At 37.8% G+C, this 27,281-nt stretch overlaps 1 protein-coding gene across 2 annotated transcripts in view; it reads left to right on the top strand.

The window, feature by feature from the left end:
• Positions 1-27,281, top strand: part of LYPLA1 (lysophospholipase 1) — a 50,417-nt gene that overhangs the window by 20,476 nt on the left and 2,660 nt on the right. The window contains exons 3-8 of one of the 2 annotated variants that reach the window (XM_058528712.1): positions 15,164-15,229; positions 16,802-16,849; positions 18,475-18,545; positions 21,709-21,782; positions 24,005-24,106; positions 25,139-25,315. In XM_058528712.1, coding sequence (XP_058384695.1) covers positions 15,164-15,229; positions 16,802-16,849; positions 18,475-18,545; positions 21,709-21,782; positions 24,005-24,106; positions 25,139-25,315 — 538 coding nt within the window. The remainder of the gene's footprint in view (positions 1-15,163; positions 15,230-16,801; positions 16,850-18,474; positions 18,546-21,708; positions 21,783-24,004; positions 24,107-25,138; positions 25,316-27,281) is intronic. The other variant, XM_058528713.1, reaches the window with a different exon arrangement.

Genomic DNA, 27,281 nt, shown 5'->3' with positions numbered 1-27,281 from the left:
TACTGTTTCGATCTCCTTACTGGTGATTGGTTTATTCAAATTCTCTACTTCTTCTTGATCCAGTTTTGGAAGGTTGTATGATTCTAAGAATTTATCTATTTCTTCTAGATTGTCGAATTGGTTAGCATATAGCTTTTCGTAGTATTTTCTTCTAATCTTTTGTGTTTCTGAGGTGTCTGTTGTAATTTTTCCTCTTTCATTTCTGATTTTACTTATTTGTGCCTTCTCTCTTTTTTTCTTGGTGGGTCTAGCTAAAGGTTTGTCAATTTTGTTTATCTTTTCAAAGAACCAGCTCTTAGTTTTATTAATTTTTTCTTTTTTTTTTTTTGGTCTCTATTTCATTTATTTCTGCTCTGATTTTTATTATTTCCCTTCTTCTACTGATTTTGGGCTTTGTTTGTTCTTCTTTCTCCAGTTCCTTTAGGTGCATTGTTAGATTGTTTATTTGAGATTTTTCTTGTTTGTTGAGATAGGCCTGTGTATTGCTATAAACTTCCCTCTTAGAACCGCTTTTGCTGTATCCCCTAAATTCCGGCATGTCGTATTTTCATTTTCATTTGTCTCCAGGTATTTTTGGATTTCTTCTTTGATTTCTTTGTTGACCCAATCGTTGTTCAGTAGCATTGTGTTTAATCTCCACGTATTTGTGGCTTTCCTGATTTTCTTCCTGTAGTTGATTTCTAGTTTCATACCGTTGTGGTCAGAAAAGTTGCTTGGTATTATGGTATTTGGAGTATCTTTTTCCATCCCTTCACTTTCAGTTTGTGAGTGTCTTTAGGTCTGAAGTGTGTCTCTTGTATGCAGCATATATATGGATCTTGTTATTTTATCCAGTCAGCCACCCTATGCCCTTTAATTGGAGCATTTAGTCCATTGACCTTTAAAGTAGCTATTGATAAGTATGTACTTACTGCCGTTTTTTAACTTTTGTTTTTCTCAATGTTTTAGTAGTCCTTCTCTGTTCCTCCTCCTTCTATACAGAATTAATGGTCTCTTTATTTTGACCTCTGTCTGAAAGCTCTACTCTTTTAACTCTCCTCCTCCCTCATTTTATGTTTTTGATATCATGTCTAACCTCTTTTTTGTGCATTTGTATCCATTACCCTCTTATCGTGGAAATAGATAATTTTTCCAAGTTGTGGTCTTCTCTTTTCCCCTTAAATCAGTCCCTTTAACATTTCTTGTAGCACTGGTTTCTTGGTGACAAACTCCTTTAATTTTTGCTTGTCTGGGAAATTTTTGATCTCTTCTTCCATTTTGAATGATAACCTTGCTGGGTAGAGTATTCTTGGCTGTAAGTTTTTTCCTTTTAGCACTTTAAATATATCGTGCCACTCTCTTCTAGCCTGTAAGGTTTCTGCTGAGAAGTCAGCTGATAGCCTTGTGGAGTTCCTTTGTATGTAACTTGACTTTCTCCTGTGGCTTTTAGGATTCTCTCTTTATTTTTAATTCTGGACATTTTGATTATGATGTGTCGTGGTGTGCGGCCTCTTTGGGTTTATCTTGTTTGGGGCTCTCTGTGCTTTCTGTACCTGGATGTCTGTTTCCTTCCTTTTGTTTGGGAAGTTTTCATCTATTATTTCTTGAAATAGATTCTCTGCCCCTTTGTCTCGCTCTTCTCCTTCCGGGACACCTATAACACGGATGTTAGTGCGCTTGATGTTGTCCCAGAGGTCCCTTAGGCTGTCCTCACTCTTTTTAATTCTTTTCTCTTGTACCTGTTCAGCTTGGGTAATTTCTTCTAGTCTTTCATCCAGCTCACAGATCTGTTCTTCTGTATCCTTTACTCTGCTTTTGAGTCCCCCTAGTGAATTTTTCATTTCCAGTATTGTATTCTTCATTTCTGATTGGTTCTTTTTTATATCTTTTTTATATCTCACTGAGTTCATCTGTTCTTCTCCCCACATCAGTGAGCATCCTTAACACTCTTAGTCTGAACTCTCTGTCAGGTAGGTTGCTCATTTCTGTTTCACTTAGTTCCTTTTCTGGGGTTTTGTCCTGTTCCCTCACTTGGAATGTATTCCTTTGCTTCCTCGTTTTGCCTCTTTCCCTGTGCTTTTGACTACGTATTAGGTAGGTCAGCTACGTCTCCTGCTGTTGGATAGGTGACCTTATGTAAGTGATGGCTTAGGAGGCCTGCAGTGTGCTTCCCTCAGTTCTCAATGTTCCAGGGGTGACCCCTATGTGGGCTACATGTGTCCTTCTGTTGTGGCCTGTTTGCTCTCCCTGTAGGTGCCCAGGTTGGCCAAGTTATGCTCCTAGCCAGCTGTTGTAATGCTCAGCTGTTTGTAGTTGTTGTGGGCCCTTCAGTCTCTTTATCAGGTGTGGGGAGCCCCAGCACAGTTGGCTGCAAGTTCTGATACCACATTTGTGTTGTAGTATTTCTTTTAAGTGAGTAGGCCCACAGCGTGGCAGGTTGTTAGGCTCAGGGGCTTACAATTGCTGTAAGCCTCCAGCCTTTAGGTCTCTTGTCAGCTCTCTGAGGATTGCAGCTCTGTGGGGCTGGCCTCAGGTTCAGGAGCACCCAATTGTTTCAGGCTTTGGAAGGTGGGGCTAACCCCCTATGTGGGTCTTTGAGAAGCACAAGTCTTCTGCAGCTGACAAGCCCTGCCGCCCACAGGTCCACACACACAGTCAACACAGTCCTGCCCCGTGTGCGCGGCCCGACCTCCTGAAGCAGACCCAGTCTCTCCCCGGCGGGAGCCCTGGCGGGAGCCGCACACCCTTCACCACTGCCCCACACTCTCCACCCGCTCCTTGTGCACGCCCTGCCCCACTGAAGTGGGCTCTGTTGCCAGGCTGCAGAGAATCCAGTCACCAATCTGTTCAGGCCCACAAGTTGCCTGAGGGCTTGTTGTTGGGTGGGGTCAGTCTCTGGGGTGGGCTGCCTGCCCTGGCTGAGCTGGATTAAATCGGTGCTCTAGCGGGTGGGGCAGACTCCAATGGCGTCTGTGTCAGCACGCCCACACCAGGCCACAACAATGGCCGCCGCCAATGTCCCAGTCCCTGAAGAGGTCTCGCCTCTCACCAAGATGCACACAGGGCCTATTACGTGAGTCTCTTTTCACGAAAGCACTGTGCACCTTTCTTTCTGGTGATTTTAGGTTGCTTTCTGAAATGGGTGAGTTTGCTTGTGGGCCCTTTAAGAACCGGTTTTAATTTCTTTGTGAACCAGCTTTTCTGGGGGTATTCCCCAATGTTTTAGTAACAGGCAAAGTCAGATATTATGCCACTTGTCTCGATTGTGCTGGGTCCACAAAATGCCCACAGCGGGGGCTCTCCCTGGCTCAGGGCCCCGCGCCTGCAGGGAGGGCTGTGTACCTTTGGGCTGCTCTCGGGCGGCCGTGAGGCGCTGCGGCTTTCACAAGCGGCGTTTTTCCTTTCCATAAGGGAGTTTCTGCCTCTTCTACCTCAGTTAGGATTGTCCGTTGTTGCAGGAGTTCCTCTTATCCAGTTTTCAGTTCTGTCTCGGGTAATTTTTCCCCGAGTAGTTGTAAATTGGCTGTGTCCATGGTAGGAGGTGAGTTCAGAGTCTGCCTCCGCCGCCATCTTGACTTCTCTCTGTTTTCTTAATAGTAGCCATCCTAATGGGTGTGAGATGGTATCTCATTGTAGGGCTGATTTGCATTTCACTAATGAGTCATAGTGAGCATCTTTTCATGCGATTATTGGCCATTCTTATATCTTCTTTGGAGAAATGTCTGCTCAAATGCTTTATCCATTTTTGAATTGGGTTGTTTGTTTGTTGAGTTTTAGAAGTTCTCTGGATATTAATCCCTTATCAGATACATTATTTGCAAATATTTTCTCCTATTCTGTGGTTTGCATTTTTGTTCTGTGGATAGTGTCTTTTGATGAACAAATTTTAAAAATTTTCATGAAGTCCAATTTGCCTGTTTTTTTTTTTTGTTACCTGTGCCTTTGCCATCATATCCAAAAAGTCATTGTCAAATCTAATGCTGTGAAGCTTTTGTCCTATGTTTTCTTCTAAGAAGTTTATTGTTTGAGGTTTTACATTTAGATTCTTGATCCATTTTAAGTTAATTTTTAAATATTGTGTTAGGTAAGGGTCCATCTTAATTGTTTTGCGTGTGGATATCCGGCTTTCCTGGCACCATTTGTTGAAAAGATTGTCTTTTCTCCATTGAATGGTCTTGGCACCCGTGTCAAAAATCATTTGACTGTACATGCAGGCATTTATTTCTGGGCTCTCTATTCTGTCCCATTGGTCTGTATCTCTGTTTTTAATGCCAGCACCACACTTTTGATTACTGTAGCTTTGTAGTAAGTTTTGAAATCAGTAAGGATGAGTCTTCCAGTTTTGTTCTTCTTTTTTTCAAGAGTATTTTGGCTATTCAGGATCCCTTCAAATTCTCTAAGAATTTTAGGATGGATTTTTCTGTTTCTGCAAGAAATATCATGAGATTTTGATAGTGACTGCATTGAATGTATAGATTGCTATAGTGTAGTATTGACATTTTAACAGTATTAAGTCTTCCAATTCATGAATATCGGATGTGTTTCCATTTATTCATGTCTTTAATTTCTTTCAGTAATGTTTTGTAGTTTCCATTGTACAAGTCTTTCACCTCTTTGTTTAAATTAATTCCTAAGTATTTTATTCTTTTTGATGCTTGTAAATGGAATTGTTTTTTTAAATTTCTTTGTAGATTGTTCGTTGTTTGTGTATAGAAATGCAACTGATTTTTGTGTGTTCATTTTGTATCCTACTACTTTGCTGAATTCATTTATTAGTTATAACAGTATTTTTGTGGAATCTTTAGGCTGTTTTGCATATGAAATCATATCTGTGAACAGAGATAATTTTACTTCCTTTCCAATTTGGATGCCTTTTCTTTCTATTTCTTGCCTAATTGCTTTGGATAGACTTTCTGATACTATGTTGAATAAAAGTGGTGCAAGTGTGCATCCTTGCCTTTTTCCTGATCTTAGACAAAAAGCTTTCAGCCTTTCACCATTGAGTATGGTGTTTGCTGTGGTTTTTTTCGTATATGGCTTTTATTATGTTGAGGTAGTTTCCTTCTATTTTTATTTTATTGAGTATTTTTATCATGGAAGTGTGTTCAATTAACTTGTTAAATGTTTCTCCTTCATCAATTGAGATGATCATGTGGGTTTTTTTCCTTCATTCTGTTGGTGTGGTGTATTACATTGATCAGTTTTGTTATGGTGAACCATACTTGCATTCCAGGAATAAATCTCACCTGGTCATGGTGTATAATCCTATTAATATGCTGCTGAATTCTGTTAGCCAGTATTTTTTGAGGATTTTTTGCATCAATGTTCATAAGGCATATTGGTCTGTAGTTTTCTTCTCTTGTAGTGTTTTTATCTGGCTTTAGTATTGGGGTAATGCTGGCCTCATAGAGTGAATTAGAAAGTGTTCCTTCCTCTCAATTTTTTGGAAAAGTTTGAGAAGAATTGGTATTAGTTCTTTAGATATTTGGTAGAATTCACCAGTGAAGCTGTCATATCTGGGACTTCTCTCTTTTAGGAGATTTTTGATTGCTAATTCAACTTCCTTACTAGTTACAGGTCTATTCAGATTTTCTATTTCTTTGTGACTTAATTTTGGTAGGTTTGGTTCTTATAGGAGTTTGTCCATTTCATCTAGGTTATCCAATTTGTTGTTATACAGTTGTCCATAGTACTGTCTTATAATCTTTTTTATTTCTGTAGAACCAGAAATGTTCCCACTTTCATTTCTGAATTTGGTAATTTGAGTCTTCTCTCTTTTTTTCTTAGTGCATCTAATTAAAGGTTTGTGGATTTAATTGTTGATCTTTTTGAAGAACCAACTTCTGGTTTCATTGAATTTTCTCTATTATTTTTCTGTTCTCTATTTCATTTATGTTTTCTCTAATTTTTATTATCTCTTTCCTTTTGCTGTCTTTGGCTTTACTTCTTCTTTTTCTATTTCCTTAAGTTGTATATTTAAGTTGTTGATTTGAGATCTTTCTTGTGTTTTAACGTAAGCATTTATAGCTATAAATTTCCCCCTTAGCACCACTTTTGCAGCATCTCATAAGTTTAGGTATGTGGCGTTTTCACTTTCATTCATCTCTAAATGTTTTCTAATTTCCCTTGTGATTTCTTCTTTAATCCGGTTGTTTAAATGTGTGTTGCTTAGGAGTTAATATTCTAAATATATAAAGAATCCATACAACTCAATAGCAAAAAAAACCAAACAATCCAGTTAAAAAATGGGCAGAGAAACTGAATAGACGTTTTTCTAAAGACATACAAATGGACTGCAGCTACATGAAAAAGTGCTCAACATCACTAATCATCAGGGAAATGCAAATCACAACCATAATGAGATATCATCTCATACCTGTTAGAATGTCTGTTATCAAAAAGATAGGAAATAGCAAGTGTTGGTGAGGATGTGGAGAAAAGGGAACCTTTGTGCACTGTTGCTAGGAATGTAAATTGGTATAGCCACTATGGAAAACAGTATGGAGGATCCTCAAAAAATTAAAAATTTGACCCATATGATCCAGCAATTCCATTTCTGGGTGTATATTTCAAGGAAATGAAGTCACTGTCTCAGAGATACCTGCACCCTCATGTTAATTGTAGCATTATTTACAATAGACAAGACATGGAAACAACTTAAGTGTCCATCGACAGATGAATGGATAAAGAAAACGTGGTGGATATATACAATGGAATATTAATTCAGCCATTAAAAAAACGGAAATCCTGGCATTTGCAATAACATGGATGGACCCAAAGGGCATCATGCTAAGTGAAATAAGTCAGACAGGGAAAGACAAATACTGTATGATCTCACCTATGTGGAATCTAAGAAAAAAGAAAAATCCCAAACTTACAGATACAGAGAACAGATTGGTGATTGCCAGAGGTGGGGGAGGGGGTGCCCCAGAATGGGTGAAGATGGTCAAAAAATGCAAACTTCTAGGGGCCGGCCTGGTGGCGCAAGCGGTTGGGTGCGCACGCTCTGCTTCGGCGGCCTGGGGTTCACCGGTTCGGATCCTGGGCACGCACGAACGCACCGCTTGGCAAGCCATGCTGTGGCGGCATCCCATATAAAGTGGAGGAATATGGGCATGGATGTTAGCCCAGGGCCAGTCTTTCTCAGCAAAAAAAAGGACGATTGGCAGATGTTAGCTCAGGGCTGATCTTCCTCAAAAGAAAAAAAAAAAAGCAAACTTCCAGTTATATGATAAATAGGTTCTGAGGGTGATTATAGTTAACAATACTGTATTGTATATTTGAAAATTGCCTACAGAGTAAACTTTAAAAGTTCTCATCACAAGAAAAAAAATTTACAACTGTGTGAGGTGATGAATGTTAAGTTAACTAAACTTATTAAGGTAATCATTTCACAACATACACATACATCGTTATATTGTACACCCAAAACTAATAAAAGGTTATATGTCAATTATATCTTAATAAGAAAAATGAATTAAAAGAACCACAGTGAGATGTTACTTCACACCTACTAGGATGTCTGTAATCAAAAAGACAGATAACAACCAGTGTTGACAAATATTTCAAGAAAGTGGAACTGCTGATGGCAATATAAAATGCTTTGGAAAACATTCTGGCAGTTTCCCAAACTGTGAAACATATGATCCAGCAGTTCCACTCCTAGATATATACTCAAGAGAATTGGAAACATATGTCCACACAAGAACATGTACACAAATGTCCACCTCAGCATCATTCATGATAGCAAAAAAGTGGAAACAACCCAAATGTCTGTCAACTGATTAATGGTTAAACAATTTGTGGTATATCCATACAATGGAGTATTATTAGACTGTGAAAAGGAATGAAGTATTTATACAACATGGATGAACCTTGATAACATTATGCTAAGTGAAAGGAGCCAGGCACAAAGTATGATTCCGTTTACACAAGATGTCTAGAATAGGCGAATCTATAGAGACAGAAAATAGATGAGTGGACTACTGCTCCAGCCTACTACTAGGTCTGAGGGGTTAGGGGGGAAAAGGGAAGTGACTGCTAAGGGGCACAAGGTTTCTTTTAGGGGTGATGAAAATGCTCTAAAATTGATTTTGTTGATGGTTGCAAAGTTCTGTGATATATTAAAAACTAAAAATGGTATGCTTTAAATAGGTAAACTGTATGTTATGTTAATTATGTCTCAGTAAAACTCTTATGTAAAAACAAAACAAAAAATGAAAGTGTTGTTTAATTTCCTCAATTTTCCAGTTTTACTTTTGTATTGATTTCTAACTTTATCCTGTTGTAGTCCAAGAAGATACTTTGTATGATATGTGTATTTTTTAAAATCTATTGAGGACTTAGTTTGTGGCCTAACTTATGGTCTATTCTGGAAAATGTCCCATGTGCACTTGAGAAGAATGTGTATGCTGTTGTTGGGTAGAGTGCTCTGTACATGCCTGTTAGATGTAGTTGATTTATTGTGTTAAGTCCTCTATTTCTTTGCTTATCTTCTGTCTGGTTGTTCTATCCATTAATTGCAAGTGGGGTATTGAAGTCTCCAGCTATTATTGTAGAGCTGTGTATTTCTCCCTTCAGTTCTCTCAGGTTTTGCCTCATATATTTTGATGGTCTGTTATTATGTGTGTAATCGTTTGTAATAGTTATATTTTCTTGCTGTATTGAACCTTTTATTAATATATAATGTCCTTCTTTACCTCTTAACCTTTTTTGATTTGAAGTCTATTTTGTCTGATATTAGTATAGCCATGCTTGCTCTTTTTTGGTTACTGTTTGCATGGAATTATCTTTTTCCATCCATTCACTTTCAACTTGTTTGTGTTTTTGGATCTCAAGTGAGTCTCTTGTACGTAGCATATAGTTGAATCATGTATTCTTATCTATTTTGCCAACTAAAATGTCCAGCAATAGAAAAATATTTGCTAAGTTAGGCTTCCAGCCATTTATGTGCAAAAAAGTATATTCTAAAATTGTGGATATAGTGTATTTCCATAAAAATAGAAGCATTTTCACTGAAATGTGAATTTTTTCTTTTTTTTCTTGATTGTGCCATAGCATGTGCTTCTTATTTTCTTTTGTTTTATTTTTTTCCCCTAATTGTAATAAGGAATAAAACCCACTACAGTGTGCATGTGTGTGTGTTATGGGAAAAATATGGCCTACGTCTTACAGCTCCCCCTCTATAGATCCCTTCTTGATCCCCATAGCTGAAAGTAATCTTAGCCTCCTCTTCCAGATTCTGACATTCTTCATAGCTTAAATTTTCATTTGTGTGATGTATTTGTATCTTGTTTCTCCTACTAGATTGTAGGTTCACTGAGGACACGGTCCATATCTTAATCTTTGTATCTCTTAATCTTTGTATCTTTTATGCATGTAGAATGGTTATGATTATTTTTTTTTTCATTCTTCTCAGTTTTTTTCTTTAACGTGTTTTGTTATAAGAAAGGCATTTTCTTGGGCTGTACCATTGAGCTGGAGCTGTTGGCCAAAGACTGTGTGTATTTTGGGGGAAGACTGGTTTATGTGGTTAAAATATAAACAAAAGTAGTTAAAGATAGCAGCGTATCTTAGGAAAAAACATAAAATAGAGATGAGTAATTAATAATTGTGAGATTAGGGGCCAGCCCCGTGGCTTAGCTGTTAAGTGCATGCGCTCCGCTGCTGGCGGCCCAGGTTTGGATCCTGAGCGCACACAGACGCACTGCTTGTCAGGCCATGTTGAGGCCGCGTCCCACATACAGCAACTAGAAGGATGTGCAACTATGACATACAACTATCTGCTGGGGCTTTTGGGAGAAATGGAAAAAAAAAAATTGTGAGATTATAATTTTGGGCACAAATAGTGGGTAAAATCATGAATAGTTAAGTTTAATGTGACATTGCTGCACTGTCTCTATATTTGGGTTGACTAATTGAAAGGGAACTCTTCAGCAGACTCACTCACCCCAAACAGGACCAAGAACTAGTGAGTAAACCAGGAGGCCTTTGACCTTGCAGAGTCTCTATCCGCAAGCCCTTGTACTTCACCACAGTGGACGCTAGCTTCTTTATTCCTAGCCAGATGTATGTGTGTGTGTATATGAGAGCTATAAAAGGCCATAAGTATTCAAAAGTCAGATACATAGAACCTTTTGGTATGGAGAAAATAGCCAAGGTTTTACTGTATTAAGATCAATTCTAAAATTAACATACAGAATTTAAAATTTTTTTTTATTCTGGTTCTCTAGTCACCATTAACTTGTCTTCTCAATAAACTTAAAAAGTGGCTTTACTTTATAAAATATAAGGGAAGAAGGCTGACATCCACATTAACCATCCATGTTAAGTCAAGTTTTTATTATATGTAGTAATGTTTTGAGGAACATAATTGAATCTAGTCCATTTTGGCCTCTAATAGGTGGAAAATTGTGTTTTATAAGGTTATTTTTAGTGACTATGCATTCCCAAAGCTATAATTAGCTGAAATAATACCATGATGTTTAGGGCTTATTTAGTTATCCCTGAGGTTACTAGCACAAATCCTGAAATAGAAAATACAGTAAAGATACCCTTAAGAAATTGAAAAAGATAGCAACTGAAATAGCATACATAAAATCAGTATTGGCAGTGACTGTGGAAAGAACATTTTATAACATGGCTATAATGTCTTTTGCAGGGGTAGCAGATAGGTTTTATATTTTAAATGCTGCTTGGATTACCTTGTTGAAAAGTTCTCTGTGTGTGGCATAGAGTGTGGTAAATGTCTGATGTGGGCCCAGGATCTGGGACTGGCAGCCCATATGCCAGGTATTTATCCTTGCCGCATAATATTGCTTATTATACATATTAAAATACAAGTACTATTTGTAAAGCTAACTATATACATATTTGGAAGTATTATTCCTAATTCTACTAAAAATATTAGACAAAAATCTTAGAAGTTATTACCACTGAAAAATAAATATATTGAATCACATATCACAGTCAAGTCAATAGTCTGTAATAAATTGAAGTGTAAAACAGAAAAGCCATGAAAAACCCAGTAAAGTGGTTTTCTGACATAGATCTGAAACACATACTTGAGTCAATTAATACAGCACATGCCTTTACACTTGTCTTAGCAGATGGCAGAAGGGGATTCCATCTGCAAAATCTGTAACCCTGTCCTAAAATTGTTTCCCAAATCTTTTCAGACTTACCTCAGGGAGACAACTCATTTCCCTCAACTTAATCCATCTTTCCTCTTTACCCTCAAAGTCAGTAGAGTCTATATCAGTAATGAGCAGCATGTAGCCCAGGGGCCACATTCATTAGCCTACATTTAATTTCAGGAATCGCTTCATTAAATGGGAAACTGAGGCCCAGAGAAGAGCACACTCAGCCAACTCCAGTGACCTCTAGCTGAATACTTCACTAGTGGTTGAATATGACAGGTAGAGAATTTATCAGTTGGTTTGCAACTGTTAATGCAGTTATTAATTGGCTCAGTCTAGGAATCTTTTTGAAGTGGGGGTGTGCTATTTTTAAAAATTATTTTGAAAATTGTATTGGGGTATACTATAGTATTCAAATCTTAAACATTCGGCTGGATAAATTTTTACACACCCGTGTAACTGTCAACCTGATGAAGATAGAAAACACTTCTAGCCCCACAGAAGTATTACTCATTCCTTCTGCAGTTGGTACTCTCCCATCACCAGAAGTAACCGTAATTCTGACTTATGTTACTATAGGATAGTTTTTGTCTGTTTGTGTCCATCATATAAGTGGGATCATATGAGATGTCCTCTTCTGTGTCCAGCTCATTTTGCTCATTATATTTGTGAGGTTTATTCACTTGAGTATAATTTTTTTTATTATACATACTTTTGTGTAACTCAAAATTTTTTTTAAAGTGTGTGCGTTTGGTACAAAGAAATCCCATATCGCTGTCACCGAGCTTCCCCAGTTGTTAATCTTTTACCACATTGTGCAATTGTGTATGCACTCAAGCTCCTTTTCTCTCTCTGTATGTGTATGTATGTACTTACTATCTAACGATGAGTCCTTTCTTAACTCTTTTTTTTTTTTTTTGTGAGGAAGATCAGCCCTGAACTAACATCTGCCAATCCTCCTCTTTTTGCTGAGGAAGACCGGCCCTGGGCTAACATCCATGCCCATCTTCCTCCACTTTATATGGGACGCTGCCACAGCATGGCTTGACAAGCGATGCGTCGGTGCACGCCCGGGATCTGAACCGGCAAACCCTGGGCTGCTGCAGCGGAGTGTGCACACTTAACTGCCTGCGCCACCGGGCCTGCCCCCTTAACTCTTTTTGATCAACCTCAGGCGTGATCTTCCATCACCTCTAAATACTCCAGTGTGTATTTCCCATGCACAAGGACGCTACTACATAACCAAATCAGAAGATCGGCATTGATCCAATACTACCATCCAATCCACAGAAGCCATTCAGGTTTTGCCAACTCTCCCAACTGTGTCTATTTCCTTCCTCGTCCAAGATCCTTTCCAGGAATGTGTGCTACTTCTAGCTGTCATATCTTCAATGTGAAACAGTTTCGTCAGTCTATCTTTCATATGCTTTTTATTTTTAAAGAGTACAGCCTTACCTTCTGTACATTCTATAAAAGAGTGACCCTCAACTTAGGTCTAATGTTTCCTCATGACTGGGCTCAGGTCATATATTTCTTTTGTTTTTTTTTTTTTTTTGGTTAACAGTGTCATTGAGATACAATATATATACTACCACACAATTCACCCATGGTTTTTATTTGCATTTACCTATGACTAATAATGTTGAACATCTTTTCCTGACTTTGTTGGCCATTTGTATATTTTTGGAGAAATGTCTCTTCAAGTCCTTTACCCATTTAAATTAGATTGTTTTCTGTTTGTGAGTTGTTAAGAGTTCTTTACATATTATGGATACTGGACCTTTATTAGATTTGCAGATATTTCTCCCATTCCGTAGGTTGTCTTTTCTCTTTCTTCATAGTGTTCTTTGAAGCTCAGAAGTTTTTAATTTTGATGATTAAAATTGTTTTCTTTGTTGCTTGTGCTTTTAGTGTCATATCTAAGAAAACCATTGCCAAGTCCAGGGTCACAAAGATAGTCATATGTTTTCTTCTAGGAGTTTCTTTTGGTTTTTTTTGTATGTGTGTGAGGAAGATTAGCCCAGAGCTAATATCCAATGCCAATCCTCCTCTGTTTTTTTTGCTGAGGAAGACCAACCCTAGGCTAACATCTGTGCCCATCTTCCTCTACTTTATGTGAGACGATGCCACAGAATGGCCTGGCAGGCAGTGCATCTCTGCGTGCCCAGTATCTGAACCTGTGAACCCCAGGCCGCCGAAGCAGAGCACGCGCCCTTAACCGCTACGCCACCAGGCCAGCCTGTCTTCTAGGAGTTTTATAGTTTTATCCATTTAGGTCTTTGGTACATTTTGAGTTAATATTTGTGTATAGTGTGAGATAGGAGTCCAACTTCATCCTGTTGCAAGTGGATGTCCACTTATCCCAGGTACTTTTGTTGAAAAGACTATTCATTCTCTATGATTTGTTTTGGCACCCTTTTCAGAAATAAATTGACCAGGGCCAGCCCCGTGGCTTGGCGGTTAAGTGCGCTCGCTCCGCTGCTGGCGGCCTGGATTCGGATCCCAGGCGCGCACTGACGCACCGCTTCTCTGGCCATGCTGAGGCCGCGTCCCACATACAGCAACTAGAAGGATGTGCAGCTATGACATACAACTATCTACTGGGGCTTTGGGGGAAAAAAATAAATAAATAAAAAATTATTAAAAAAAAAAAAAGAAAGAAATTGACCATAAATGTAAGAGTTCATTTCTTTATTCTCAAATGTCTTTCATTGATTTGTGTGTCTCCTTATTCCAGTCCCTCACTGTCTTTATTACTCTTGCTTTGTAGTAACTTTTGAAATTGGGAAGTGTGAGTCCTCCAACCTTATTCTTTTTCAAGATTGTTTTGACTGTTCTGGGTCTCTTGAGTGTCCAGATAAATTTTAGAATTGGCTTGTTAATTTCTGCAAAGCCAGCTGTGATTCTGATAGAGATTGCATTGACTCTGTACATCAATTTGGGGAGTACTGCCATCTTAAGAATATTAGGTCTTCCAGTCCATGAAGATGGGATGTCCATTTATATAGATTTTTAATTTCTTTCAGCATGTTTTGTAGCTTTTACAGTAAAGTCTCATGCATATATACACACAAGAGATACACACGAACTCACATATAAACACACATATACACATGCGTGAACACATAGACAACTTCTAGAATAGTGCCTGGTTCATAGTGTTATATAAGTGTTAATGTTAATCTGTTATTAATTTTTCTATACGTCCTTAACACTTTTGGGGAAGGTGGATTAAAATAGAGAAATAGTTAACAGAAAAGCATTTAACATGTATTTCCAGAGTGTTTTACACAAAAATGGCTTAAGTTACTTTTGCTTTATCCTTTAATAGAGGTAACATGTAAAAAGTATCAGGTAGAATGTCAAGTGTAAACCATGAGGAAACTGTATATATGTATAATATGATCCCGTTTTTGTAAAATCTATATTTATTTCTTAAGTGATATTCATGGAAAAAATTGGAAGGAAATAGATCAAAAGATTAACTGTTTATTTCTGCCTAGAAGGATTATGATGATTTACATTTTTTCAGTTTTTCTCATATTCTGTTTTGAACATATATATGAACATATACACACAAGGAAAGAATGTTCAGGTTGTTATTTTTAATAGTGTAGTAAGCACGAAGAGATATCAGACAGCTGATTTACTTTACTCTTGTGAGGCTTTTTTCTTCATATAAAATGTGAATTATATTATCTGTCTTGCTACTTTGTTAGCTACATTGTTGGGAGATTATAAAGAGATAAAAAATATATTTATATTTTGTAAATTATAAAGCCCTGTGGAAATAATATGAAAGAAAACACACTGCTCTCTAGAAATCATGAGAGACCATCTTTATCCGTAGCCAAAGCTTAAATAATAGCCTTTGGGTTATTTCTAGGTTGGTGGTGGTGTTTTCATAGCATTGATGGTTCACACTTTTAAGATATTTTAAGGAGTTAACATTTTCCTCACAAATCTTTTTAAGTGTTATTCCTTTACTAATTTATTGGGATTTAAAACAGTATCTAATGGCATTATTCAAATAACTTCTCTTCTAGGCATGGATGGGCAGAAGCCTTTGCAGGTATCAGAAGTTCACATATCAAATATATCTGCCCACATGCGTGAGTATTTTTAATCTTTAGGCGTGTGAATCAGAATCTGGAGAGGAACAATTGTGATAGCTTTCCTTTTCCTGAGAAGTATTTGAATATAATTAATTTTTATCTTTTAAATATTCAGTTTAAAAATAAAGATTAGTAAATTCTTTAAAATGGTATCTTGGTCATGTTGAATTTTTTTCTTTTCTTTTGTGTTGAGAAATTTAAAATAATGTTCTCTTGGAGATCAGTTAACTCACAACCAGAAGAATTCTTTTAGATATACAAACATCTGTTAAGTTCTAAGGATATCCAAAAAGTATCTGTGAAGGGGATTTATCTGTCAGGTTTGTCAGAAATCTTTACTATGTTGAAAACACTCCTAAATTTTATTGATTGGAGGCAGTGTGTTGTACTATGGAAAGAACACAGACTTTGGAGTCTGATAGATTTGGTTTCAAATCTGAAAATGTTTGTGGATGTCAAAAAGAAACTAGTAAGTTTTGAGGAAACTCAGAAAATCGATAAGATTGGCAAGTTTCAGGTCAAAAGGTTGCTAAGAAGCAATAGCCACGGAGAAGACAAACAGGATTAGATACATGCTAGTAGGTTGGTAATTCATCCTCAGAAGTGGTAGTAGCAGTAGAGTTGATAAATATGAGAGGGGGAATGGAAAGAGGAAAAATATCTGAGATTAAGTAAGAAAACATTCCTTCCTCTTTTTATCCTGAAATAGAGGGATTAGCTTACCTCTTTAGGTTATAACTGAATACTACCGCTAGGGTTGCTGTGTCCTCTGTTATTCTGGCTCATGCAAGAGACAGAATTCTTGATTATGCTGGAATTGCTGCTATATAGTTATTGGCTCCAAGATTGAATTTGGTTTAAGGCTATTTCCCAACCTAGGGAAGTTTATATTCTCAAAGAAATTTTGATAAGATTTTGTAACCTCTAAGGCAGACTTGTTTCGTGAGTCAAGAGGATAGTGGTGAGATGTAGTTATAGTGTATTTTTTTTTCTTTCCTTTTTGTACCTAGCTATATTCAGGTTGTCCAGCAAATTTTTCATCACAGACTTGAATTGGGTGTAATGAACATTTAGGCAAAACTTATATTTCCCTTATTTTTTTAGAGGTCTCTTAAGCTATCAGGTCATAGTTAAGAGGTAGAAGATAAGCAAAAATGTAATCTGAGCATATGGGAATTGATGCTACAGTATCTGTGCAATAAATTGCTCATATCCTTAGTCCATTAGCCAAAGTCTCATATTTTATACATTTTCAACTGTTTTGGTTACTGGTTTTCTTCCTCATGTCTGGTTTGAAAATATTAAGTAAGGATGTTGAGAAAGGAAAATGTTTTTTATTTGCCAAGCTTTCCAGCTGCTGCTTTGTCTTCAGAACACATTTGGAGAGAGTGGAGATCAGAACTGTACTGATGCGGATGCTGTGAAACAGCTCTTATCTTAAAATTGTAGCATACGGTTTTGTGTAGGCCTCAAGTAATTATCTACCTAATTGATGGAATTTATCAGGTTTTATGCTTTGTTATCTTATTGTCATTTTGTCATTTTGCTGGTTTTTTCTTTCCCATGTAGACCAGTTATGCCTGTAACATTAAATATGAACATGGCTATGCCTTCTTGGTAAGTAAGAATTTACTTACTCAATAAGAACTTTTTATTTATACTTAGATTCTTTTTTAATCGGAAGTGCTTTTGTGTATAGCAGTTTTTAATTTGCAAAGTTATTTAATTTGCAAAGTTATATAATTAACTTTGAATTTAACCTTTATTTCATTATTTAAGTTTTTACATTTTAGATTCATGGGTAAACTTAAGGAGCTGCACAACAGGTAGAGAAACAGGAGAGAATGGGTAAATAGGAATACTGTAGAAAATATCTCCTTCTGCTCAGTAAACCATTGTTGATTTCAGTATCCAAACATTTGAATGACCCCACATGGTATACACTCTGAACCATAGCCTCTTCACCCTTCCTGGAGAGCTGGCGGGTTTTTAAGGAAACCACTTCCTTTTCAGCCTCTCAAGGTATTTTTGCGTTCCCGGTATGCTTTGTAGTTAGGAAGTAGAGTCAGTTCTTCGTTCCTCTGAGCCACTTCCAGGCTGTGGTTTCTTCCTGCTGATCTCTGTGACTCCTGCCATCAGGTCTTTTCAAAAATGGCGACTTTGACACCTGATTCATATTTTCCTTTTCACTCCAGCTCTGCTACCATTTTATCTTTTAGGTGACTACAGGGTCCAGTATAAATGGCCCATTCATAACCTTGACTGGCTTGTTACTTCCTTGACTCTTCTCTTCCCCAGTGCCATTTTCTTCTTTCAACTTTAGTCATCCATAGTCATTCCTTGGGCCTTGTCATATGGAACTGTCCCATCTCTGAAACTGTCACTTAATTCAAACTTGACTGTTAAGCATAATTGTTCCTCCTTTTAGTTTGCTTCTCTGTTTCCACACTATTTGTTCTTAGACCTCATCAAGACTTCCAGTCTACTGTCATCTCTACTTGTTCTCACCTGTCTCTAACCCACCCCTGCACTCTCTTTTTTATCTACTTTAGATTTCTTGGCAACATTTACAAGTTCCTGCCTACCTTGCCTTTAGTTCTTTCATCTTCCCTCTCTGGCAGAATGCCCCATCCAGAACCGGAATTTCTACCTAATGTTGCTAGAGACCATGATGAAAGCATATTACCTGATAGAGAAGTAGAAAGGGCCAAAGGAAGGCTTCCCTTGATCTCTGGTTTGAGGTATCTATAATGCGTGATGAAAAAGTTTTACAACATATGGATAGAGATCGGTATAAATACCTGTGTTGAATAGGTATGAGGTAGTGCATGCAAGGGTAACATGATGAAGTAGCTCTATTCCATTGGATTGACTTACAGTATAGTAGAAGGGGAATTGAGTAGCTGGAATTTATTACAAACCTCTTAGGAGTATGGGTTGAGATTCCTGCTTGGGTGTAAGATTGGACTAGGCAATTTCTTAGATGTTCTTACCCTAAAATTAGATGGCAGCATTAGAATCTGTATCTAGTTGAGGTAAAAGGAACTTATAGAACGTCAGATTCACACATTTACGTTAATTGTTTGGCCTCTGTAGACGTTTTAATTGGAGTTTCATGTTCTAGAGCATATCTTTTGTTAGCCCTTTTATCCAAACTACCATGAGTTTAGTAAAACATACTTACCAAGAGTAGATATTCTTAGAATCAAATGATTCTTTTAAGATTTTTCCTTATTTTCCAGGTTTGATATTATTGGGCTTTCACCAGATTCACAGGAGGATGAACCTGGAATTAAACAGGCAGCAGAAAATGGTAAGTACAGAAGAGTTTTATAAAGACAAAACCATTCCTAAATATTTTTAGTAGATTTAGTAGTTTTATTGATGTTGATGAAATATTACACAATTGTCTAAACTTCCTTTCTGATCACTCTAACTTGTTTGACATGATCATCCACATACCTATGGTCAGTAGAGTCAAGGTGGATGGGCAAGAATGGCATTTATTGAACTTCAACTCTGCCAGATACGTAATTTTGCTTTGATTTACATAGGCAAATGGAGAAAATAGCAAAATGTTTAATTAATAGTTTTGGCCAGTTTTCTTCATTAAGAAGGTTTGAAATAAGAAGGAAAATAATGATATAATAGTGTAATCATATATAATGAAAATTATATTAATGACTAATTTTAGAGTGATAATAATAGATGCCACTGATTGATCACCTAAGCTATTAAGCTAAGTAATTCTTTTAAATCATCTCATTTAACACTCCTATGAAATAAGTGAAAGTTCTACTTTACAGAATCTCCAAAGTCTGTACTCTGGTTGGTGTTCCGTGCTCTTTTATGAGCCTGATAATTCTGTTTATGTTTTGGGTGAAAGCATAAAGAACACTAAAAATCTGGTTTTAGAAAATGCACAGAAGCATCTTTTTCTTTTACGTATATGTACTGAAACATTTACAAATAGACAACATGATGACTGGGATTGACTTCAGAATAATGTGGGTGGTCATGCAGCTGGCATTGATGAAACAAGCCTGGCTGTGAATTGGTAATTGCAGAAGCGAGGTAGTGTGTACCCAGGGAGTTACCGCACACCCTTTCTGTTTTTATATTTGTTTGAAATTTTCCAAAATAGCTTAAAAACCAAAAACCAGTAGGATCGTTTTAAAAAATCTTTTTTTTTTTTTTTGATGTTTTCTTTAGAAGAACACTAAAGAACTTTAAAATGGGAAAGATGCATTCAAAACACTTTGGATATTTAGAAATGTCAAACCAGGTCCTGACTTTCAGGATCATCAAAAAGCAAATCAAAGCTAGAATCCTAGAGCTAGAATTTTGTCAAAAAATAATAGATGACAAAAATGCATGTTGGGTATGGGAGTGAGTTGTTAGACCCTGTGGAAGATGGGGAGGAGCTGGGCCTTGTGGAGAAGACAGGTGGGCCAGGTGCGTTCCAGGGTGAAAAGTTCTGTCAGTGATAGAGTTGGCCTGTGACATACTTGCCATTTCTTTCCTCTCTGAGGTGGTGTATGATAGGAGAGAATTAGGCTCAGACTCAGGGCTAGGAAAAAAAGGAGTCTCTGTTTGAGGGCTGAGAGAATATGCTACTGAACAAAGAAGAGAGTGCTCAGGTTAGATCCAGGGCACAGTGCTGCCCTCGACCTTGTACAAAAGGTGTTTGAAGTTAGAACCCACGACTCCACAGCTGACTGCTGATGTTGTAGTTTGTTGACTTTGTCTCAGCACTTGGTAACCATGAGGAGTAAAGCTGTGTGAAACTGAGGGAAAACAGTCCCATCAGCTCCCTGGCAGGCTAGCACCTAACATGCACCAGGCCCCAAGCACCGCCTTCCCTCCTCACAGGGCTGTTTCTGCCACTTCTGCATCTTCTTGCCGGCTGAGGCTGTGCACTCTCCCCTAAGTAACTCCCCTCCTACTTCTCAACAGCTCTCTTATTCCTAAGCCTCCTTTACTGTTCTCCATCCCATTCTCCCATGCCCTAGTCAGTAAGAGTACCCCTTGCTTTTCGTATGAGTTCTAACTAAGAACTAAACTTTATGTAAAAAGAAAATGATTTTGGGCCGGCCCCGTGGCTTAGCGGTTAAGTGTGCGCGCTCCGCTGCTGGCAGCCCGGGTTCGGATCCCGGGCGTGCACTGACGCACCGCTTCTCGGGCCATGCTGAGGCCGCGTCCCACATACAGCAACTAGAAGGATGTGCAGCTATGACATACAACAATCTACTGGAGCTTTGGGGGGAAAATAAATAAATAAAATCTTAAAAAAAAAAATGATTTTTAATTTGAGTATTTATATTTTTTCACAGTGTTCTTATAAAAGCAGATTCTTGTTTTTTTGATAAAAAGGAAATATAAAGTTGGAAATTTTAATCTAAAAAAAAAATGAGGCCGGCCCTGTGGCTTAGCGGTTAAGTACGTGCGCTCCGCTGCTGGCGGCCCGGGTTCGGACCCCGGGCGCGCACCGACACACCGCTTCTCTGGCCATGCTGAGGCCGCGTCCCACATACAGCAACTAGAAGGATGTGTAGCTATGACATACAACTATCAACTGGGGCTTTGGGGGAAAAAATAAATAAAATTATAAAAAAAATGAAACTCTTGCATGTGTCAAAGGTGAAAGGAGATAAATTTGTAACAGGTGCAGCTATTCCAAAAACACAGGACTGATTATAAATAAAAAGGAAATTCTAGGAGTTATCAAGTGTTATATTTAATGATGTGTGTCAAAGTATTTTGCAGAAACAAAAGAATTCATTTTTTTCCCCACATCATTTACAGCTTATAGGAAAAATTAATACTATGGTTTTTTTTTTTTTACTTTTTTTTTTTTTTTGAGGGAGATTGGCCCTGGGCTAACATCCCATCTTCCTCTACTCTATATGGGACACCACCACAGCGTGGCTTGACAAGCAGTGCATCGGTGCGCCCCCGGGATCTGAACCTGCGAACCCTGGGCCACCAAAGCGGAGCGTGCACACTTAACCACTACACCACCGGGCTGGCCCTACTGTGGTTTTTTTAAAATAATATATTCTATTCTGTATAACTGCGTAAACATTGTAAATCATAAACTGTGTAGTTTACTTAATTACTTAGATTTTAAAATGACAACTTTTAGACAAATGCCTATGGTTCAGAGAGAGAAATATAAAATGTATATGAGCAGAATTAATAGATGAAAGAATATCCTTCTATTGATGAGAAAGAACTGTTGTTTACAAATTATATAACAAATAATTTTAACAGTTTAAGCAGCATTTGGAAAATCTGAGTTTTATCATGAAAATACATTCTAATTTTGTATTTTAATAGAATGCTTCCAGTTTTTCACTTGTTTCAACCTTTAATATACTTGGTGCTTTTCTGTTATTAATTTTTTTCTTATTTAAATTGTATCAATGGGCTTAACTTTGAAAGTATTGGTGATTTAACTTTCGTGTTGTTTTTAGTAAAAGCTTTGATAGAGCAAGAGGTGAAGAATGGCATTCCTTCTCACAGAATTATTTTGGGAGGATTTTCTCAGGTAAGATAAAGTTTGGGTGGTATATTGGTAGCATCAGTATATTTATCTAGAAGTCTGTGGGTTTGATCCTTTTTCTGTGGAGGAGCTCTTTTTTTAGAAGATGTTGAAGAGTCTGATATACTACTTACCTTTATGCTGAATTAAGTTCAAATGGACTAGAAATAATTATTAAGAGAATACTTCATACTCTGGCTTTCTAGTTTTCTCTCTTCAGGAATAGCCTTTACCTCATAGATTATGTCTTGAAAATCAGTTTATTAAGATAATTGATTGCAACCAGGAATGTATTTTCTTAAAATAACCATAGTACACATGCAGTTAGGTTTCTAAGTTAACACTATGTACCCCTTTAAACAAAACTCTAATTTAAACACAAGTATAAGTCCTCTGTCCTGGGAGGAGACTGTTGAGAGGAACATTAAGTTAGAAGACAGAATTTCTTCCCTGTTTTTGTCACAGTGGAATTGCCAGTGGTTGAGCCCCGCAGATTCGCCACAGTCGTGAGGGTGAGATCAGAGTAGGGGCTCCCACAGAATGGCCCACAGTGCTGGGGGGAGGTTGTCCCCCCTAGACTCTCTTTTCCCACCGGAGGAACCAAAGGCCCAGGGGACTTGCTCCACGTGGTGCTTTGCTGGCCTGGGGGAGGGGCAGTGCAGTCAGCATGCAGCTACTGCTTTTACCCTGCTAATGTGTCTGTCTGGGTCTCTGTGGTGCAGGGGTGTTTCAGCCTCACCCCATGTTTTAGGATTTTCTCAGTGGTGTCTTATTCTTGAATAATTGTTAGTTGTTCTTGTGAAGGGGAGTGAAGTCAGGAACAACCTGTGTTGCCATCTTGGTGATGTCATTATCCTCCCCCATTTTGTCATATAAAATAGGTTTTAGATATAAATATGTGATGTTTATTTTTGGCATCTTCTCTTTCTGTACTTTTTCTCATGCCCTCTGTACTTTTTCTACAGACACAGTTACCTCATACTGACCTTACATCTTTATTTCAGCTTATCACCTGTTTGCCATGTCACCCATCCCCAAATTGCTCTAGCTTCTAATCTACAAATCTTCTAAATCAACAATTTAGTATTGAGACTACCTGAATTAGGCCAATGTCAGAATTGTGGAATTATTTAAAAGTAAGAATTCAATAGAAAGATAGGTTGTTCATACAATATAGTAAAAAGATATGTTATTGACTTTGTATTTGTCAAAATTCATAGATAATGTACGTTGTAATACACATTGTGAGATAAATGTAGGTACAAAAACGAATGCTTGGTTCAAATAGGAAGCAGATGTAGGAGTCTGTATATTTGAGATTTGTTAATTATAATTTACTGAAACCAGCTCCTAATACCTTAAGCAAGAAAGGATAAGTTGTAAGTCTGTGGGATCACATCAAGGAAACCAAGGATGAGAAGGAAGCAGGACCTCAGGAAATAGCTAGGACTTGGGAAGCCATCCGGTCTTTCTATCTTCATCTCTCTTGCTCTGCTCATCTGCTTCGTTTGCCTCTCCATCTACAGTTGGCTGTCTCACCTTTTGCACCCTATAGCTTTTCCAGTTCTTGAGTTAACATGTTAACAGTTGCGGCCACACAAAGAGACAGAGTGATGGTCACTGAATCCCAATTTCAAAATCCTAGAGAAAGAATAAGACTGTCGTGGATGAGAAAGAATCTCACGTCCTCATGTGGCCCAGGACCCATGGGAATAGTCAGAGTGACGTGGCGTCTAGATGACTGATGGGAATGCAGTTCCCAGAACGCAGGGTGTCGTGAGCTGGGTAGGCAGATAATCTAAAGCTGTCTGCTACATAGTTCTTACTATCTTGAATTCCTGTTTTAGAAAATAGTACCAATTTAAGACTAGAAAATAATAGCAATTTAGGAATAGAGTTGATTTTATACCTAAGACCTTTCAGAGGAGAAAACAGGAACTATAAATTCAGAATATTCCTGAGGCAGTTGTAAGTGCAGCAGTTAACTACACTGTTAACTCTGTCTTGACTGATTGGGTAGTCGCTCTGTCCTCACAGTGGTCTTCAGTGTAGAGAATCATGTCCTTAGGACACGGTAGGGGGGTGTATTTCTATTAGTCTGCCTGATTTAATTTGACATCAGCCACCCAGTTTGATTTTTTATGGACATTATTAATAACAAGAAATCTCTTAAGAGTTGCTGTTGGCAAAGGATGTGTTCCGTTGACTTGCCCTGCTTCTCTTTCCAGGGAGGAGCTTTGTCTTTGTACACTGCTCTTACCACACAGCAGAAACTGGCAGGTGTCACTGCACTCAGCTGCTGGCTTCCACTGCGGGCTTCGTTTCCACAGGTAGCCTGATTGATGCATGCAATATTGGATTACTGAGCAGAGATAGCAGATAATGTGGGGAGAGGGTCATCTTTTTTTTTAATTAATAAACCTTATTTTTTTAGTGCAGTTTTAACTTCATAGCAAAATTGAGCAGAAAGTTCCCATATACCCTGTGTCCCCACACATGCATAGCCTCCCCACTATTGACATCCTGCAGCATAGTGGTACATTTGTTATGATCAACGAACCTACACTGACACATCGTTATCACCCAAAGCCCATAGTTTACATCCAACATCCTTTTTTAAAAAGAATTTTCTTAGTCTTTTGTGATGTATTATTAGGCTTTATCTGTACACTGTACTGTCTTTAGTGTGGATTTCACAGAATGGCATAAGAAATAAGTTCTGTTGTCATAAATCTTATTTTGAAGTGTTTAATACAGTTTAAGGTATATGTAAAAATTAGGGCTATTTTTTACACATAGAAATAATATTTTTGAATGTTCAATATGCTCACTGCTTGATAGCAGAATTTTGCGATAGAATGTAATTTCTAAATATTCAACAGTGTAAAGCAATATATTCTATCCATGGGACATGTAGACATATTATTTTCAAATTCATCTTTAAATCTAGGGTTGTTTCTTGTCCCTATATAGTAATTCTTTGGTGTCTTGCACATAGTAAGTGCTGTTTATTAACCATCTTATTTAAAGCAATTAAGTAAGAACTGAGAAGACATGATTCAGCTAAAACACCTCTCATGTCAAGACGCTGTGAACATGGGAAGAATTAAGATACAATCTGCTTAAGGAACCTGTTCATGGGGAAACATATAGGATAGGGTAATCACAGGTCCTATAAAAGTTTAAATAAGGAGGTATGGGGAGTATAAGAATGGAAGGAATTTTATTTCTGTGGCCAAATATAACCTATAATCTAAGTAATAGCATGTTATATGTGCATATCTATCTGCAGTTTTAAATGCCTGGTATCGTGCTCCACACATTTGAATAAATAATAAATAGTTTTGTTTTGTTTTTTGCAGGGTCCTATCAGTGGCGTTAATAGAGATATTTCTATTCTCCAGTGCCATGGAGATTGCGACCCTTTAGTTCCTCTAATGTTTGGTTCTCTTACTGTTGAGAAGCTAAAAACATTGGTAAATCCAGCCAATGTAACCTTCAAAACCTATGAAGGCATGATGCACAGTTCATGTCAACAGGTAAATGTTTGGAAGCAGTGATTATAGAGACATATTTGCAACTCCTTTCATGTGATATTTTTAAGATAAATAACATTTGACTACTTGGAGGTTTAAAGGAGTTAATTAATGAATTCATATTGAATCATAGGTTAGCAGAACTTAGATCAAAGTTTATTCAATTTAATTCAGCAAACACATTCACTGATTTCCTCTTACATGCAAGCATTGTACATAATTCAAAGAAAAAAGACATTCGATTTTATTAAAATTTAAAATAGATTAATTAAAATTAAAAATGTAATAGGGGAGAAGGGTATATATCCAAGTAACTATAGAAAGCAAAATGTGATATGTGTTATATTAGAAGTTTAAAAAAAGTTCTCTGAGAAGCTGAGAAAAGTGAGATTAATTTTATCTTAGGAGGCGCTGAGATCATGATGAAAGAGCTAGATTTTGAGGAATGGGTAGTATTTTCATAGCAGTGTGTGGAGAAGGGACTGTGGGACAGGAAAAGCAAGCTCTCCCGTTGGGCCATAGTCTTATGTAAGGCTGGGTGTCAGGACAGAAGACACAGAGAGGAGAGACTCAGTTGTAGGGAGCTTTTATGTTGTACTGAGGATGGACTTGTTCTCTAGGAAGCCATTGCCATGTTTTGATCAAAGCAAGATGTGATCTAATCTATGTTCTAGAGATAAATGAGGCAGAATCCAGTGGGATTTAGTGACTAATTCTGTAGAGTAGGAAAGAAGGGGGTATCAAAGAGGCCTTAGATTTCTAGCTCAAATGTCTAAGAGGATCAATTCATAAGGTAGGTACAGGCCTGACTGTAGGGTGACAGAAAGGAGATAATAGTGAGTGTAGTTAACATACTGAGATTGATGTACCCCATGATGTCAAAGTGGTTTTGAAAATACTTGTCTGAAGCTCAGCCTGAAATAAAGATTTAGAATAATTACCACTTTATTGATCAGTAAAGAATTACCTTGGGAGAATATCATGAGAAAAAAGCCAAGAGATAGAACCTTGGGGGAGTTAGAAAGCGTTAGGTGTTGAATGGGAGTACAGGAGGAGAGAGTCTTAGAGTGGGAGGGAACAATTCAGTTCAGAGTTCAGAGAATGATTCAGGAGAAGTAGGTCAGGAAGAAACTACGCAGTAGTAAGCCACCTGTGACCTTGGGTGTTTGGGGAGATGGAGCCGAACTGCAGTGGATTGTGTGAGGTAGATAGGAGGGAAATGAGGAAGTAGAGGCAGTCTCTGTAAACCTCTTAAAGGTTTTGGTAAAGGGGGAGAAGAGTAGGAAGGCTCTTTTTTAATGGGATGGGAGAAAGAATTTTGTGGGTGGAGAGAAGGGAGGCAGAAGATGGGATAAATAGAAGATAATTGACTGGGGGAATCTTCAGGGGATCATTAATATAATTAAGTCCTGAAATGGGTAGTGCTTGCCTTGAAAAAGGAGAACACTTCTGAATCAAGATAGAAGAGGGTGGATGAGTATAAATAAGGATTTGGAGGTAGAGAAGAGAGTAGTTTGAGAGCTCACATTAGATCCCCTTTATCTTTTCAGTAAAGTAGGAGATGTAGTCGTTGATAAGAATGAAGGAGGCCTGGATAGGTCTGGAGGCTTGAAAAGGCCTAGAATAAAAACTGATTGCTAAGCATTGAGGCAGTCCAAGTTTGCATTGTTTTGAAAGCACTCAGCCTGGCTAAATCATTGGCTTTAGGGGCAGAGAAAGCAGGTAGTAACATGATTTTTCCAGAAAGACAAGGAGGCCTAGGGTTCTAGGGTGTTACTGAGAACATAGTTGAACCATAATAAAGCACTGAATCCAGAAAGGGGGATGGGCTGCAGGCTGAGTATCCAGGAGAGACTGAGGTTCTAGAGCAGTGGTTTTCAAAGTAGGCTTTGCATCGCAAGTACCCCAGAGATTAATAAATACAGATGCCCAAACTCCAAACTCAGTGATTCTGATTCAGTACGTTGGG

Source organism: Diceros bicornis, chromosome 33, assembly GCF_020826845.1.
Source record: "Diceros bicornis minor isolate mBicDic1 chromosome 33, mDicBic1.mat.cur, whole genome shotgun sequence".
Classification (NCBI taxonomy): Eukaryota; Metazoa; Chordata; class Mammalia; order Perissodactyla; family Rhinocerotidae; genus Diceros; species Diceros bicornis.
The sequence above is the reverse complement of the archived record's forward strand: the minus strand, read 5'-3'. Positions and strand labels throughout refer to the sequence as shown.